We start from the raw sequence: 14952 nt of genomic DNA, 5'->3' as shown, positions 1-14952 counted from the left end.
ATATCAGTCACCATAATGGCTTTTACTACCAGTTGAAACTGGTTTTCGGGAAACCGAATATACGTGTATTTAAGATTTACAGTGTTACCAGTCTACAGAAAAGTGCGTTTGCCACAAAGGAAGTCAGACCGAACGAAAATGTATTTTTTTTTCCGAGCCGACTATGTGGTCGTCACAGTGAGAATGTGTTAATTACGAAATGTCTTGATAAGCAGAACTTGCTGATGTACTGACGGCACAGTCTGGAGATGTAATAGTTCATTATTCAGAAAGGGGACATTTCTTCCCAGAACCACTTTTTTTTTTGTTTGTAGCAACATATAAAAAATATATATTTTATTAAGAAATGGTTATTATATGGACACAATCAGGAATACGAGGTTTCTAGAGGGAAGTTGATAATGATCAAAGTCATTCAGCAGCCCCATCCTTATGTTAAATAAAAGGTCTACTAGTCTGTTGGGGATCATTGACTGTCCTTAGATTACATTTGCTGTTTTATGTCACTCTGTATTGATAATGAGTAGCCCTTGGAACCCAGATCATGCTGGCATGGCTGCTATATCCATACGGTAGCACATGTTTATTTCTGTAAATCTGTTCTAAAAAGCCCATGTAATGACACTGAGCAAAAATATATATTTAGAATGGAGAGGGAGAGCTGTATGAAGTCAAGTGGAAAAATATAGACGCAAAGACAAGCTAGACAGGGAAGAGTGGATTAGACGTTGAAAGAGGATGAACATGAGACAGTTTGATCTCTTGTCATCAGGGCTGTAAATCTTATTTTTTATTTAGCTGATGGAAGTCATGAATAAATTCAGTAACGGATCTGCAATTTAAAATACTTTAAGTGTAAGCACTCACATACTCATACGCGTCTCTGTGCTGGAACTCCCGGCAAGACTCTTCACAGAACATTAATTGGGGCGATGAGCCGCTGGCCTATGAAGAACGCCAACTGTAATGGGTTTGAAGTAGCTGGAATCCCAGCGATTTTATTCCTGCTGTGCTTTAAAATTCTCCACTTTTATTGTAAGGGCAGAGACGCTGCCTTCATTACCAGGTAGGAAAATGTAGCGTAAATAACAGTAAGCAAGTCTTTGGCCAAGGACACAATTATTCAAAATGGCGGCTTTAAAATGCAGGGGATTTGAAAGCCTCTTGCTGCGAAATTTAGACCGTTTGATGGAGGGAGGTTTGAAGGAAAAAGAATTTGGGTTTTTTGTCCTCAAACGCATACTTGGCATCTTCTAGAAACAAGTCTACACGCTGTGAATCGCTAATGGGTGTTATTCCTTCGCTGTAACTGTTCTTGATGCCTTGTCCAACACGTGGACTTCAGAGGCTGGTTTCAAGATCTGACAAAGGTTGATCGCTCTGGGTGTTTTGTCTTATTCCGAAGACGCTGTTTGAAAATGGTTGCGAACTACGGACCTTTCACGCCTCGTCTTTCAACATCCGAAGACTAAATGTGTGAAAACTGCAGTGAGGTTGTGTCAGAAATGACCTTTCCTCCGGAGACCGTCGGGACAAAAACAAAACTGTTAAATCCCCCTGGTCTTCAGACATTTAGCTACGGAGTATGATTCTGTTGTGTATAATTTGTCTCTGACAGGTGTCAGCCATCAAAGACTGAGTTGAATAAAAAGAAGTAAACAAAATTGAGTCCCAGGGTACCATCAAATTTAGGACTTTTTTTTAATAAATAATAAATAAATACAAATATACATTTCCCATTTGAGGTTAATTCATAATTTTGTGGGAGGTTTATTTATCGGAATATTTTATTGTTGAGTAGATCGATGTAGGATAATTAAGCTCCAGCCCGTTGCCTGGCTTGACACAGCTGATCAGTGGTGGAGTATGCGTTGGAGCCTTATTTTTACCCTTTCCTTTATGCTTGTATCATGGCTTAGCTCACACCGCAGCAACGGATGATTGTTGTACTTCTACATATGTAATGAAAGATTTTAAGTTAAAACTGGGTAAATTGTTGGCAATATATAAATAAAACTTAATAATAATAATAATAATTAATGATATTTCCTCCATGTGTGTCACTGAAGACTATGCTCATGCTTTTTTTTAGTAAATTACATCATTATGTTGTCATAAGCAGATGACTCATCTGAGCTCTTTCCCCTCTAACACTGAATAACAAGGCATCCTGGAGTACATTTCCGAGCAGAGTTACTAGCGAGTACAAGTCATCGTGTATTATAATTATGATTTATTTATAAAGCACCTAGAGAAGGGGCAGACTGACGTCAACCAGGATCCACAACCCAAAAGATCCGTGACCCTTTTTTTATTTTAAATTTTGAAAAATAAATTAATACATGCCTAAATCAAACTTACTGCTGATTCTATACCCTTAAACTCCCCTTTTTTCTTTCATTTTACCCTCACTCGCCATGAAAGGTTCCCTCTCCATGATGCGTCAGGTTCCTCCTTGAGCACTTGTCCATGACATTGTCCACCTGTCCTAGTCAGTTTTTCCAAAACCCCCAGGGGTGGATTTTCCATGGGGCAGGACAATTTTCTAGGAGCACCATGAGAGCCAAAATAGACATGGCTTCAATGTATCGCTACTATCCTCTTTTGTGTTTCATCGGTTTTGACTGGGATTCACCAACTCTCCTTCCATTTCTCTGAAGCCCTGCAGATTGGAAGCTGTGTTTGTACTTTGAAGAACCTGGAAAGTAAATGCAGCCATAATTACCACCTCCTCCCTGGTCCCCATGCCCTCCACCTAGTTCCTGGACAGTTAACCCTTCCCATACCTCTTAACATTTTAAAAAGCCAAATAGGCACATTTTTGCCGTTGTGACTTATCATTTGAAGACGTTTCTAAGAATAATGTATTTTTCTTAGACAATTTCACATATAAACACACTATGTGTTGCTTTCTCCCCGGCACGTCCTAAGAGACAAAAGACTACAAATGGATGATGGATTGCTGTAAAGTAGTGCCAACTGCAACATGTATTTAACTGCAGCCCTTTCATCCAAAGTAAATGCTGCACAGAGTCATCCATTATCGCCGTATTGTTTATGCTTCATTGCCGGCTGCCAGCCCCGTTGCTCACATAGGAAAAATAAACCAAAACTCAGATCTGTGCCAGCGGCAAATGATACATTGTAATCTGATCAAATGGCTACAGATTTATTCCTAGTAAAATGTGGTTTCCCCGCATTCCTCTGTGTTCATATTCGCTCATACGGGTGACCTTGAGAGCAAACCGGCATAAAATAATATGTTAAAGCATACCTCCCAACCATCCCAGCTTCCACAGGACAGTCCTGGTTGTCAGGCACTGTCTTGCTGTCCCACAGAGCTAAGTGATCATGAGCCGGCGGAGGAGATCCACCATGGCCCTGCTTCCAGCTCCTTCATGATCTGTTTGGACACCTGAAATGTCAGGGGTATGGGTAAAAGGATACTCCCGCTATTTTGGCTCGCACGTTGAGACTGTCTTAATGATTTTGGAACTATTGGCAGCTATAATTTGGGCATTTGTACTCATAGAAGCTCTTATTGCTAGTATGTACAAAAAAAGTGGCTAAAAGTGCACCTTGTACTAAAAAAGATGCTTAGCGCTCTGTCGATAGGACTAAATGATCTCTTCGGCTTGACTCATGGAGGATTTGGTTGGTCAGCCCCCCCCCCCGGAGACCTCGCTCCATCTCTAAACCTGCTAAATAATTGTCTCATTTACCGCAGGCCTGATCGGAGAGTAAGTCTAACCTGCGGTTAGTTTTCTGAAGTTATTTGTGCCACAAGTCAAGTGGAGACAGACGTTCCCAATCACTTATTAGATGTCGGACCCCTTTAGTGCACTCTAATTACCGCCAAGAAAGACGCCGTGTCAATCAGGACTCAAAGAGAGGCATTCATCTGGGAGATTTGCAGAGAATTTACTTGCCGCCGATACGATCTCCCCCGACGTCCTCTAAGGCTTCACACTTTCTGTTTATTTGCCAAAACAAAAGAACAAAACTCAGGCCGCCGATAGATAAAGCTGTGGTGTCATTTATGTTTTCCTCCAAGTGCACTAAGTGGGTGATTCGGTTACAATGTTTCTGGGTAACCAATTCCTTTCATCTCTACAAAGGCAGTTTAACGTCCTAGGCAAGGTACTTTGTGAGTACCTTAATACACATTATTTAAAATAAAAACACCTTCCAGTAGAAACTGCAGCTCCCCTCCTTCTGCTGGGTTTGACGATTCTCGCGGCAGTTCAAGCAGCCAATCGGTGCCGATGAAACACTCCTGTTGAAATCAATGGAAGTGCTTTCCGTGCTTGCGTACAATGGGGGTCCCTCCCAGCAACGTTTGCCAAGCCACCACTGGAGCTGACTGGCGGTAAGCATATCGCGTGAAAGTGCGGCAACCAGCGTTGGGCTGGGGAGGGGGGCGCAAATCAATATGGAGGATTTTCTGGGCTCCCCGTAAATATACTCTCATCATATACATTAAAGTGCTTATGATGGTTGGAGTGTCCCTAAGATCTGAGCCCCTCAACACCATATAGTAGAGAAGTATGGAGTATCCAGTGTTTCATAGACCCCCACCGATTACCCAATACCGTTTTATTCTTTAAAAGATCTTGTTACGTCTTTTTACCCTCTCAACAAGTAGTGCATAACATAACAATTGTTTCTGTATGTCAAAGAGGTCAGGGGGACCCTGCTCAATGGAGCTTACAATCTATAATACTCTCCATTTGTAGAAAATAATAGACAACAGAGGGACATCCTCTTAGGTTACGGGAAAAGAGACTTCACGTTAAGCAAAGTAAAAGTCAGGGCAGTTAACATGTGGAATACGTTTTTTTGCGGTTTGATGCCTTGGTTAAGTGCATGTTTATTACTTAACTCTATAAAAGGCAATATTGATTGAAGTAAAACTATTGATTGCCTTTGGGGTCAAGAAGAAACGTTCTCACAGTTTGTCAACCAACTTTACTGATGGAAAGTACCCAGCGTACCCATTATCAGTTATCAAAATTAAGCATTAATATCAAGCCAAAAAATGAACATTCTTAAATCCAGCTATATATATAAATCAGGTACCCCCGGTATGAAGATGCTACAGCACAATGATAAAAATCCCATCTGTATTTGAAATAGTGGACATTTTTTGTTGACCTTTTTTCCCCTCTTTTAGAATATTAGTTTCACGTTGATCACTTTAGCATTGTGTGTTAGACGGGTTTGATGGGTTAACGGAACTCCGCATAAAGTAGGTCAGTTGTCATCTGTGTCGGCAAATAAAAGTAAAGGGGATGTCAGACATGAACGAGGAGCTTGGGCTTAGAACTTTAAAATATTGATGTTTCAGGGCGTAAAACGGAGTTGGCCTTCCAGCCGAACAATGCAGGGGGCTAATGAGGACAGTGGGGGGGGGGCAGATCTGGAATGACCCCAAGGTATTGTTTTTATGAATTGAATAGGCATTTCGTTCCCACGGACTCCAGCTGTAGAAGGCAGGAAAGGAGTTAAAGAAGGAGAGTCCTGAATTACGCTTCGCAATCCCCATCCCCCACGGCTATTCTAAGTATCGGGCTTTAATAATTCAAATGCACCGGAGAACATCTCTAAGGCTGTACGGTAAAATATCTTCTTGCATATAATGTTTGGGGGAAGCTGGCAACTTGAAGGCCGGAGCTAGTAGCCCAAAAGCACCCGTTCTGGCTTACTGAAGTATTCTATAGAAACCCTACAGAGAGCAGAGGAAGGGACTGTATTGGGGGATGGTGCGTGTAAACCGGGGTATATCTGGGGTATGTGGAACGGCAGGGGACGCAAAATGGGCCATTACTTAAATCACCGCAGACCATTCAGTGATGGATCCCCATGCGCAGCCTACGCAATCAGACCTGGTGTATACAGCTCTGCTTGTGCAAGTGAGGGTTTGCCTGAGGGTACTCGGAGTGATGATCTCAGGTTATTCCTATGTATCCAGGAAATTTAACTTTCAAATCTAACACGAGACCAACGACTGATTACGTTTCGAGTCTTTACATCAGGAAAAAACGGGCAGACTAGACGGGCCGAGTGGTTCAGATTTAATGTTTTATTGTTTGGGGACGTATCAAGAGAGCCAATTAACTTAACCATGAAGAGAAAATTTAATTATTTATTCTATATTTTATGTCATGGAATTCTTTAGGCTCATTAATTACTTTGCATTTCTCATCAGGGTTTCCTTCACCCTCATCGTGTAGACCTCTGGTTTTGCTACCTTTTTGGTTTAAAAGGACTTTTCTTTTGGTGCTTTTCCCGGTCAGACAGACAGACGGACGGAGTCCTATATATAAAATATAACAGGGTTAATTATTGTATGAATGCGGCGGTTAGAGCAGATTTAGTTGCTATGGTGTATTTGCTGTTTGGGTTGAATTGATCGTTTAATTCCTTGTCTGGGGTATCGATCAGTGAGGTCATCTGTTTATGAATTATTCATTATTTATACTCCTGCGTCTGATACTGTAAATCACTCCTGAAAGTCGCTAGGCTGAGTCATTGCTTTTAAAACCGGCATTAATCATTGGCAGCGATTAGCCAACAGGCCGTCTCTCAATTAATCTCTCGGTTCCACCGACAACAAAACAAAGCGCTCAAGCGAGATGAAAGGAGCTCTTTATTCCCCCTCACTCCAAAATGTATATTTTATGTATTTGTTGGCTTTTGTTGGAGTTTGTTACTTTAGTTTGCTAATTTATTGGATCTCACAGCAGTCAGAAGGTTGGTATCTCCTTCAGCCTCTGTAACCCCACTAAAGGCCAGAATATACGTGTTTGATGGAGGATGAGCTAACTAAGCATTTGTGATGAAGCATGACCATGATCAAGGTGTTCTGTCTCAATTATGATCCATGAGCTACACATCATACTCAATTTTCATGGTTGAGGTGTCCTTCCTTGGGTTTGACCCAGGCCTCCTGTAGGACCCATGGTCTGGATGTCCCGTCTCACGTGTTATCCACAGATCGAGGACTCGTGTGATCCGTCATCACTTAGATATGTCCCGTAGATTCAGACAGCCGTACTGAGACATGACCCGTTATCCAACCGGCTCAAGTCATCATCTAAGACCTCAGTCTCTGAAATGGGACCCATTATTGGGTTTTTGTATCTTCACAAAGATGTAGGACGATGCAGTCCAAAGAAACCAATAGCTCCATAAATATCACGTTGCTTGAAAATCGCTCCAGCTTCCCTTTCAGAAATATGGCTTCGGCGACAGGTCTGATAAACAACCCCTGGATTCTCTCTTTGACATAAAATTGCTGTAATATATGTCTTTTTCTATATGACCCATCTGAGAAATCATTAAATAGACTGTATGCAGAGACCAGTAAGCCGGAGACACAGCTGCAATGTAAGAAAGGCTTCGGTGATAAAATTAATGATGGTGTTAATGATAGCAGTTTGTTTGCTGTGAGTTCATGCGGTGTCACAAACAACGTACCCATTTCTCCTTAATTCACAGTAAGCGAGGCGAGGGAATGAAGCATTAAAATAAAAAGGACACGGTTCACAAACACTTCAGGAAAATAACCAGTTCCTAATGAGCTCTTCATAATTAGGGCTGTCGGATAATGTGTCCGATGGGAAGTCTGTATTTGGGGGGGGGGGGATAGGCCTGGTTTATCCCTTGTTCACTTAGTTCCAACATTTCCACCTGTGATGATGACACCTAAAGTAGCAGTGATGATGAATGATGTCAAGTGCTGTGATGTCATTCCCACATTACATTTCACTGACTTCCACCCCAGACCAGTCAGTCACTTTCAGGACGTTGGCTGAGACTGTCCGTAACAGTTTAATAAAAATTAAAGCCTATAGCCAAACTGATATTGCTCAGTCCCTCCCAACCCATTATCTGCCGTCTTTGATGCCCATGACCCAAAGCCATTGATAATTTGTTTTGTGGAGTGCTCTGAGCATAAGGGGACCTTCACAGGTCTGTAGAGCCCTGTGATACCCTGCAGACATCAGGGGAGGAAAAAGGGACTTGGGTCCTAAAGAGGGACACTCGCCTTGCAATCTCCATTTTGAGATTTGGAATTAGTGTAATTCATCCATGTCTGAGCATTAGAGGAAATGTAATCACATTGGCTGAGCTTGATTGGAGTTGTAGTTTCACAGCAGCTGGAAGAAATTGGTTGCCCGGCTCGGAAATAACCATAGTGATCGTTGTAACGTATTTCTCCCCCACTTGTCATTCCTTCCCTGCCTTTAATTGCTCTAGCGCAGTCACTCTTGGCTTCACTGGGTCTAATTACTTTGCTCCGCTGGCTACACCTACATCTAATCCCGTTGTTCCTCTTAACACCTCTGGGATTTAAAGCTCTTTAAGGCCGAGGCTTCTTGTACCATTTACAATGCAGCATAAATCATGTACTTGCTTTAATTAACATGAATGAATATTAATCGCGTTCTCTTCACCCGTTATGTCATGGTAAGCAGTTTTCACATGAATGTTAGGATTTCTAATGTTAAGGTCTCTTTCCTGAAATTCTAGCTGCATATTCATATATTGCAGGCCATACGCAAGTTATCACAGTCATTCCTGGGAACTCTCCAAGTTGCTCCACTTCTCCGGGTCGACACTCGAATCCTCCAGTTTTTTTCCGAAAGGGAGGGATGGAGTGCGTGAGTCTGTATGTGTTAGCATGAGTGTGTATGTGTTAGCATGAGTGTGTATGTGTTAGCATGAGTGTGTATGTGTTAGAATGAGTGTGTATGTGGTTTTTCAGAAAGTGTATGAATGTAAGAGTGTGTATTAGTGTATGTTAGTGTAAGTACGTGTGTGTTTGAGTGTTTACATGTGTGTTAGTGTGTGTGTTAATGTGTGCGAGTGTGTATGTTAGTTACCGAGGGGGGAGGCATGGGGCACCCCCCAGTGAGTAATCCCAAACCTCTGTGAGTACTTTAATATGCATTCTTCCAAAACAAAAATCAATGATCTGATGATTCTTGCCACTGATTGGCTGCTTATCATTGGGCGAGCTTTCTGCGGCTTCGCACAGGGTCTGCAGAAACCCCTGCCTACGGCGTGCAGGTAATGTGTCCGACGAATAGCTCGGGGGGCAAGGAAAGGGGTAAACGCATATGGGGGGATTCTTCAGAATACCATGCATTTGCAAAACACAAATATTTAAAGGGGCCGCGCAGCTATCATATGATGGCTGGAGTGTCTCTTTAAGAATAGTAATTTGACTAATCTGCTACTTTTTTGGGGTGCGTTTATAATAATTGATTTTTTTCCCCCAAAAAATCTTTACCTTTCCAAATGAATTTCCCAGTTCAAAGGAAATTCAAATAAAAAAACGAACTAACTGGTAAATTGTCATCACATTATATGTCATTACTTTGCACTAAAGCCGCCGGCTAGCACTGTAACAGTAATTGTGCCGCGATGTTCTGCGGGTCCATTCTGCGCCGCTGGCTCCTGGCTGAATGCCGTAAACTGGGAGAATTTGGCAACATTTGTCCGAGGCAAATGGTGCTGGGAATGACTCCATTCGATCCGGTTCATGCGGAGAGTAACCGTATCTCTGCCAAATCCCACAGATGCCCGGGGTTCCAGGATTCTGCAACATGTATTATATGTTAACCCGTTAGATGCCAGAAAAAAATCCGGTTCTGTTGCTTTTACCCACGCCGTCCTGAAATCCCGAAAACACTAATGGCGACCCTTTCTCCTGCAGGTTACAGGGAAGGACTCCTGTGGAAGAGAGGCCGCGACAACGGGCAGTTTTTAAGCCGCAAATTTGTACTTTCAGAACGAGAAGGGGTTTTGAAATATTTCAACAAAAATGATGTGAGTAATACAAAAATCGCGCATATATATATATATATATATATATATATATATATATATATATATATATATATATATATATATATCTTCCATTTCCTCCTCTTTGTGATTCTGCATTTCTTTTTTACTATTGGCAGATTTTCCCTTATGGTTATTGTTAGATGATGATGCATATTATATAGATAGGTTGATACTTCTCACCTGTCCTGCGTCGGGTCCCTCGAGGTGCAGCAATCACGCTCCCTCGCTGACACTTTCTCATTACCGTATACAGCACTTGGGTTTATGCTTAAGGAGGGAAATATGTTTTTTTTTTCCCATTGGACTTCCCCTTTAAACGCATTAAAAGGCTGATGCACTTTGCAACCCAAATCTGCGCACCAGCCACGGAGGCATTCATGCTCATGCACACACTTCTGAGGCAAGATGGCAGCCCCACGCTGATCACACTGATCACGCTGATCACACTGATCACGCTGATCACACTGATCACGCTGATCACACTGATCACGCTGATCCACATGGCTGCGGTACTTAGGAGACAAGTTAGCTCACAGCTGATAAATACCCTGTTTTCCAGGCTGTAAGGCTCACTAGACTTTTAAACACAAATATGGAAGAAGAATGATTTGCCAGCTGTTTGGATGTATTTGAAATTTTAGAAAATGTATGATATTTTACAATTTCCAGATTGTCTTTTTGTCTCGATTGGAATGAGGTGCGGTACAGTGCAGATGACATCATAATACGGAATCTGTAATGTGTAAAGTGGCGGTGTGTGTATGGTGTTTGGGACTGCCTTGTTAAATTTGGGACCATTGGCACCTATGCCGGTGTAATATTATGGAGCAGCAGTTTACAGATTAAACTGTAATCAATAAAAGATGAAAGCATCAAATAACCCCGCTGTGACAGTTTTGATTTTCTGTGAAGGACGGATTATTCTAAAGGGATTCTAGGGCGGCGGGAGTTCTCAGCAACAATAACACATTATGAAGCAGTAAAAGTCCGTAAAATAATGACATTTCGTCTAAAAAAAAACCTGATTTATGTAAATTAATTGATTGCAATAAAATAAAAAATTGGAATATCTGAAAAACAAGTGATGGCCGGAGTAAGCAGGATGACATTTTAAAATTCGGCTTAATTCAATTAAAGTGATCCGCTGATTTATCCGACAGTGGGTAGGCAGCTTGGGGTTAATTCTCTTTTTGTAGAAATAACAGAATTTAGTGATTTCCATATTGTCTCAAGTCAACTGCTATACAAACTGTTCTTACATTCCTACGCACTTTTCACATTTATTCTACTTAAACGTGCTGTTCCAGAAATAATTGTTAAATCATATTTATTCATCACTTTTACTGGGATCACTCGATCGTCACGTGACACAAACCTCTCATTCTAACATCGCTCCTCCTTCATTCCTGTACATAATCCCCTTATGCATTTAAGTGTTTCTATTGTATCCCCTCTCTCTTCTTTCCTCATTCTTTCCATCATTCTCAAAATACTTCTCATGAAAATTGCAAAATAACAAAAATATTCATTATTCTCATCGATTGACAAGTAGTATTTGACTCCCCCCCCCCACTTTTGAAGCATTCATTGTAATTGTGGCATATTATACGCCTCATTAAGTTCAGTGATCACAGAAGTAATTTTTTTCTCTGCTTTCCGCGATAGTTTGATCACAAAGTTATTGTCTTGCTCAGATTTTATCTTTTTATTTTTTTTCAGGCAAGAGAACCCAAAGCAATTATGAAAATTGAACATTTAAATGCCACTTTCCAGCCTGCCAAAATCGGAAACCCAAATGGTTTGCAGATCACGTATTTGAAGGATAACAGCACTAGGAATATCTTTGTATATCATGATGATGGAAAGGTAAGGGCCCCGGGGACCAGCGTTTCTCTTCGATATTATACTGAATATATCGCCACTGTATGTTAACAATGTTTTTCTTGTAGCCTATAATGTGAGCCTCGTAAATGAAATATCAGGAGCGTATCATAGGCATACCTGGGAACTTGTGGCCTCCGGCTACCAGGAGCCTACCCATGCCGGACGCGGCCAGGACTGCCCACTGATGTGGGGCAACCGCACCAGGCGGCACTTTGCCGTCCCAAGCCCTTTTTTTTTTTTAAAGCCGAGAAGAGAGAGAGAGAGAGAGGGCGCCGAGTGGTTTTATCTTACCAAGTTGTCAGTACCCGCTTGGCGCCTCTCTCTCTCCTCTGCGAGCCCTCTAGCTCGGTCTCGGCGCCGGCTTGTAATGTTGAGCGCCAGAAGATGACGTCATTTCCGGTGCTCAGCATTACAAGCCAGCACCGAGAGCGAGCAGGGAGACTCACCGCGGGACTGCTGAAAGGTACGTACGGAGGGGGAAGAGGAAGTGTAGATAAAGGGGGCGGCAGGGAGAGGAAGGGTAGGTAATGGGGGAGAGGAAGGGTAGGTAATGGGGGGGCGGCAGGGAGAGGAAGGGTAGGTAATGGGGGGGGGCATTTTAAACTTCGCCCCAGGCGGCATTTTGTCTTTGGCCGGCCCTGTTTGAAACATCCCCATTTAAAGGTTTTTTTTCTTAGTTATCGTGAGCTTTTGGGCTGCCTCATACCCAACTAGAGATAAACAGCGCCCAGACAGACCGGATACCGACCATCCTCATACACAAAGCCGTAGAAAACAAAGGATTTTGGAATGAGAGTTTGCATTGCTGTCAAATCTGTTAGAACATTGCTATTCTTGGCTGTATAGTTACTGTTATGGGCATAACATCAATAAATAAAATAATAAATAATACAAAAATGTAAATCAACGCCGAAATAGGGAAATTAGGGTGAGATTGCCCTTATCTGCTTTCACAATGGAAAACTTCTGGCATCTATAGAAAGGGTTAATCGTTATCCTGAGACGTTATCGCAGACGTGAGCTTTTAATTTGTAACCTACATGGAGGAAGCGGAATGAATGTAGTCGGTGTCGGGGAAAGCAGAAGTGTTTGCTGGGTTCCAGTACAGGTCACGCGTTCGGATCGGGTTATATTATAACCATAAATCAAAGACACCTGACACCTGCTTTAAGGTGTAGCCGTGGGGAGTCGGCTTATTGCTATAGCAACTGCATAAATAACAAAGGTTATATGTCATTGGCACAAGGCAGGTGAAGAACAGTAATATGTATAGCGGATCGCCACCTTCTGGACTCTGGAAGAATTACATTTTTATGTTCTTATTATTACCCTTTATTAATTAAACGCCAAAATACTACGCGGCGCTGTACAAGTTAAATAGGGTGGTTAACACACATATAAAAAATATACATTAACGCATACAGTCAGAACAGGAGTTACGTCTTAACTTATATTTTAGGGAAGTGTTTTCCAATTCAATGTTTTGAGGTCCCCAGATTTGTCAAGGTCTTGAATACAGGTTGATAATTCATGCAGTAAAATGCGCTGGAATCCATACAACACGGACTCCAATATTCATTCAACAGGAAAATAATCCTGCAGGTCTCCTTTAATGGTTAAGAAACCGGTATCATTTCAAGGCAATGTAGGTATGCTACAGAAACATAAAAAAAATTACAACCTTTAATAATTCAGGAAATTGTGCATTGAAGAGTGAAAAATAATAAATAAAAGTCAATTGAAAATGTTTTCTTTATTTTTGATCCAGGAAATTGTTGACTGGTTCAATGCCATCCGCGCCGCACGGTTTCACTACTTACAGGTGGCCTATCCTGTAGCCGGAAACATCGAAGTGAGTGAATTAGGGGATGATATTACATTATCTAAAAAAAAATCTAGAACTTAAGAGGCAGTTTGCATCCTCGTTATTTATGCCAGTCCTATATGGCCGAACCTATAGGGCCAAAACTTAAATAGATTTATGAACATCTTAAGTAGTACGGCAGACGTGAAGGGTAAAGATGTTTCCACGGCTTCTTCAGGTCAAATTTGTTTAACAATCCGTTACTTTTTTCTTCATTCCTACAGCTAGTTCCAAAGTTGACCAGAAACTTTCTCAAAGAAGGATTTATGGAAAAAACAGGACCAAAGGTAAAGTGTCAATGCCTCTAAATTAATGTAATTCGTGTAATTTAAGGAAATGTTTTAATGTATTCAAACGCTACTGAAACAGCAAATGCCAGTGATTATATATCTCCCAAGCATTTCCCCTCCAGGAGGTCCGACGTTTATTTAAATTTTTCTTTTTAAATGTTTTTTCTTTTGAAGTTCTTAGTCCAAACTTTGTTGGTACTCGATAGACTTATATTTAAAGGCTTCCTTCCCAAAAAAGTCAAATATTTGAAGGTGATTTTTTATTTTTTTTATTTTAATATGTTTATTTCTAGGACATGTTTATAAAACTTTCTCCGTCTTTTTTTGTTTTAATATTTTTTAGCACACAGAAGGCTTTAAAAAACGATGGTTCACTCTGGATGACAGAAGGTTAATGTACTTCAAAGATCCTTTGGTGAGAATTCGTTATCTACAAAGAATAAAAACTAAAATAATGTAGTGTCTACATCGTTCATAAGCTATAATTATTAAGATCTGCAAGGCCTTTCATTTTATTTTAATTTAGTTTTTATCCTGGCTTAGTAGACCTTTGAAATAATTTGTAATAAAAGATAAACCCCTTTTTCTCCCATATTTTATTATATAAAAATATTTTTCAAATCACAATGATTAAATTTAATGTCCTTGGAATCTCGTATGGTTCTCTCATGAGATCTTCTGCAGATGCCTTCAGAATGTTAACGTCAAAACATCTCAAAATGCCTAAAAACGCAGACATTCTTTAGTCATTTATGTATTGTGGGTGATGTCCTCATTGTAACGCTTGCCTTATCCTGCGTCTATTTTCTTTGGGAATTAGCTTTCTACAAACTCTGCCGATTTTGGGCAAGAATGAAATCTATATCTATGTTTCGGCAATTTCCGGAGCCTGCCTGTCTCAGAAAGATTAGATACAGGAGACGTGACTTTGCTGTTACTTTGTAAAAGAACTCATTGATGTTTTGACCACTAAATCACTTTGACCCATCTGAATCATGTGGGTGATTCCACATCGTTCTACTTCTGGGCTGAGAAGTAATAAGGCCTCGGTTTATA

The 14952-nt window shown here is 41.1% G+C and overlaps 1 protein-coding gene across 1 annotated transcript in view; it reads left to right on the top strand.

The window, feature by feature from the left end:
- Nucleotides 1–14952, top strand: part of ADAP1 (ArfGAP with dual PH domains 1) — a 37107-nt gene that overhangs the window by 21033 nt on the left and 1122 nt on the right. The window contains exons 5-9 of the mRNA XM_053471764.1: nt 9725–9837; nt 11578–11724; nt 13511–13594; nt 13831–13893; nt 14240–14311. Coding sequence (XP_053327739.1) covers nt 9725–9837; nt 11578–11724; nt 13511–13594; nt 13831–13893; nt 14240–14311 — 479 coding nt within the window. The remainder of the gene's footprint in view (nt 1–9724; nt 9838–11577; nt 11725–13510; nt 13595–13830; nt 13894–14239; nt 14312–14952) is intronic.

This window comes from Spea bombifrons, chromosome 7, assembly GCF_027358695.1.
Source record: "Spea bombifrons isolate aSpeBom1 chromosome 7, aSpeBom1.2.pri, whole genome shotgun sequence".
Taxonomy (NCBI): domain Eukaryota; kingdom Metazoa; phylum Chordata; class Amphibia; order Anura; family Pelobatidae; genus Spea; species Spea bombifrons.
Note: the sequence above shows the minus strand (reverse complement) of the source record. Positions and strands in the feature narration are given on the sequence as shown.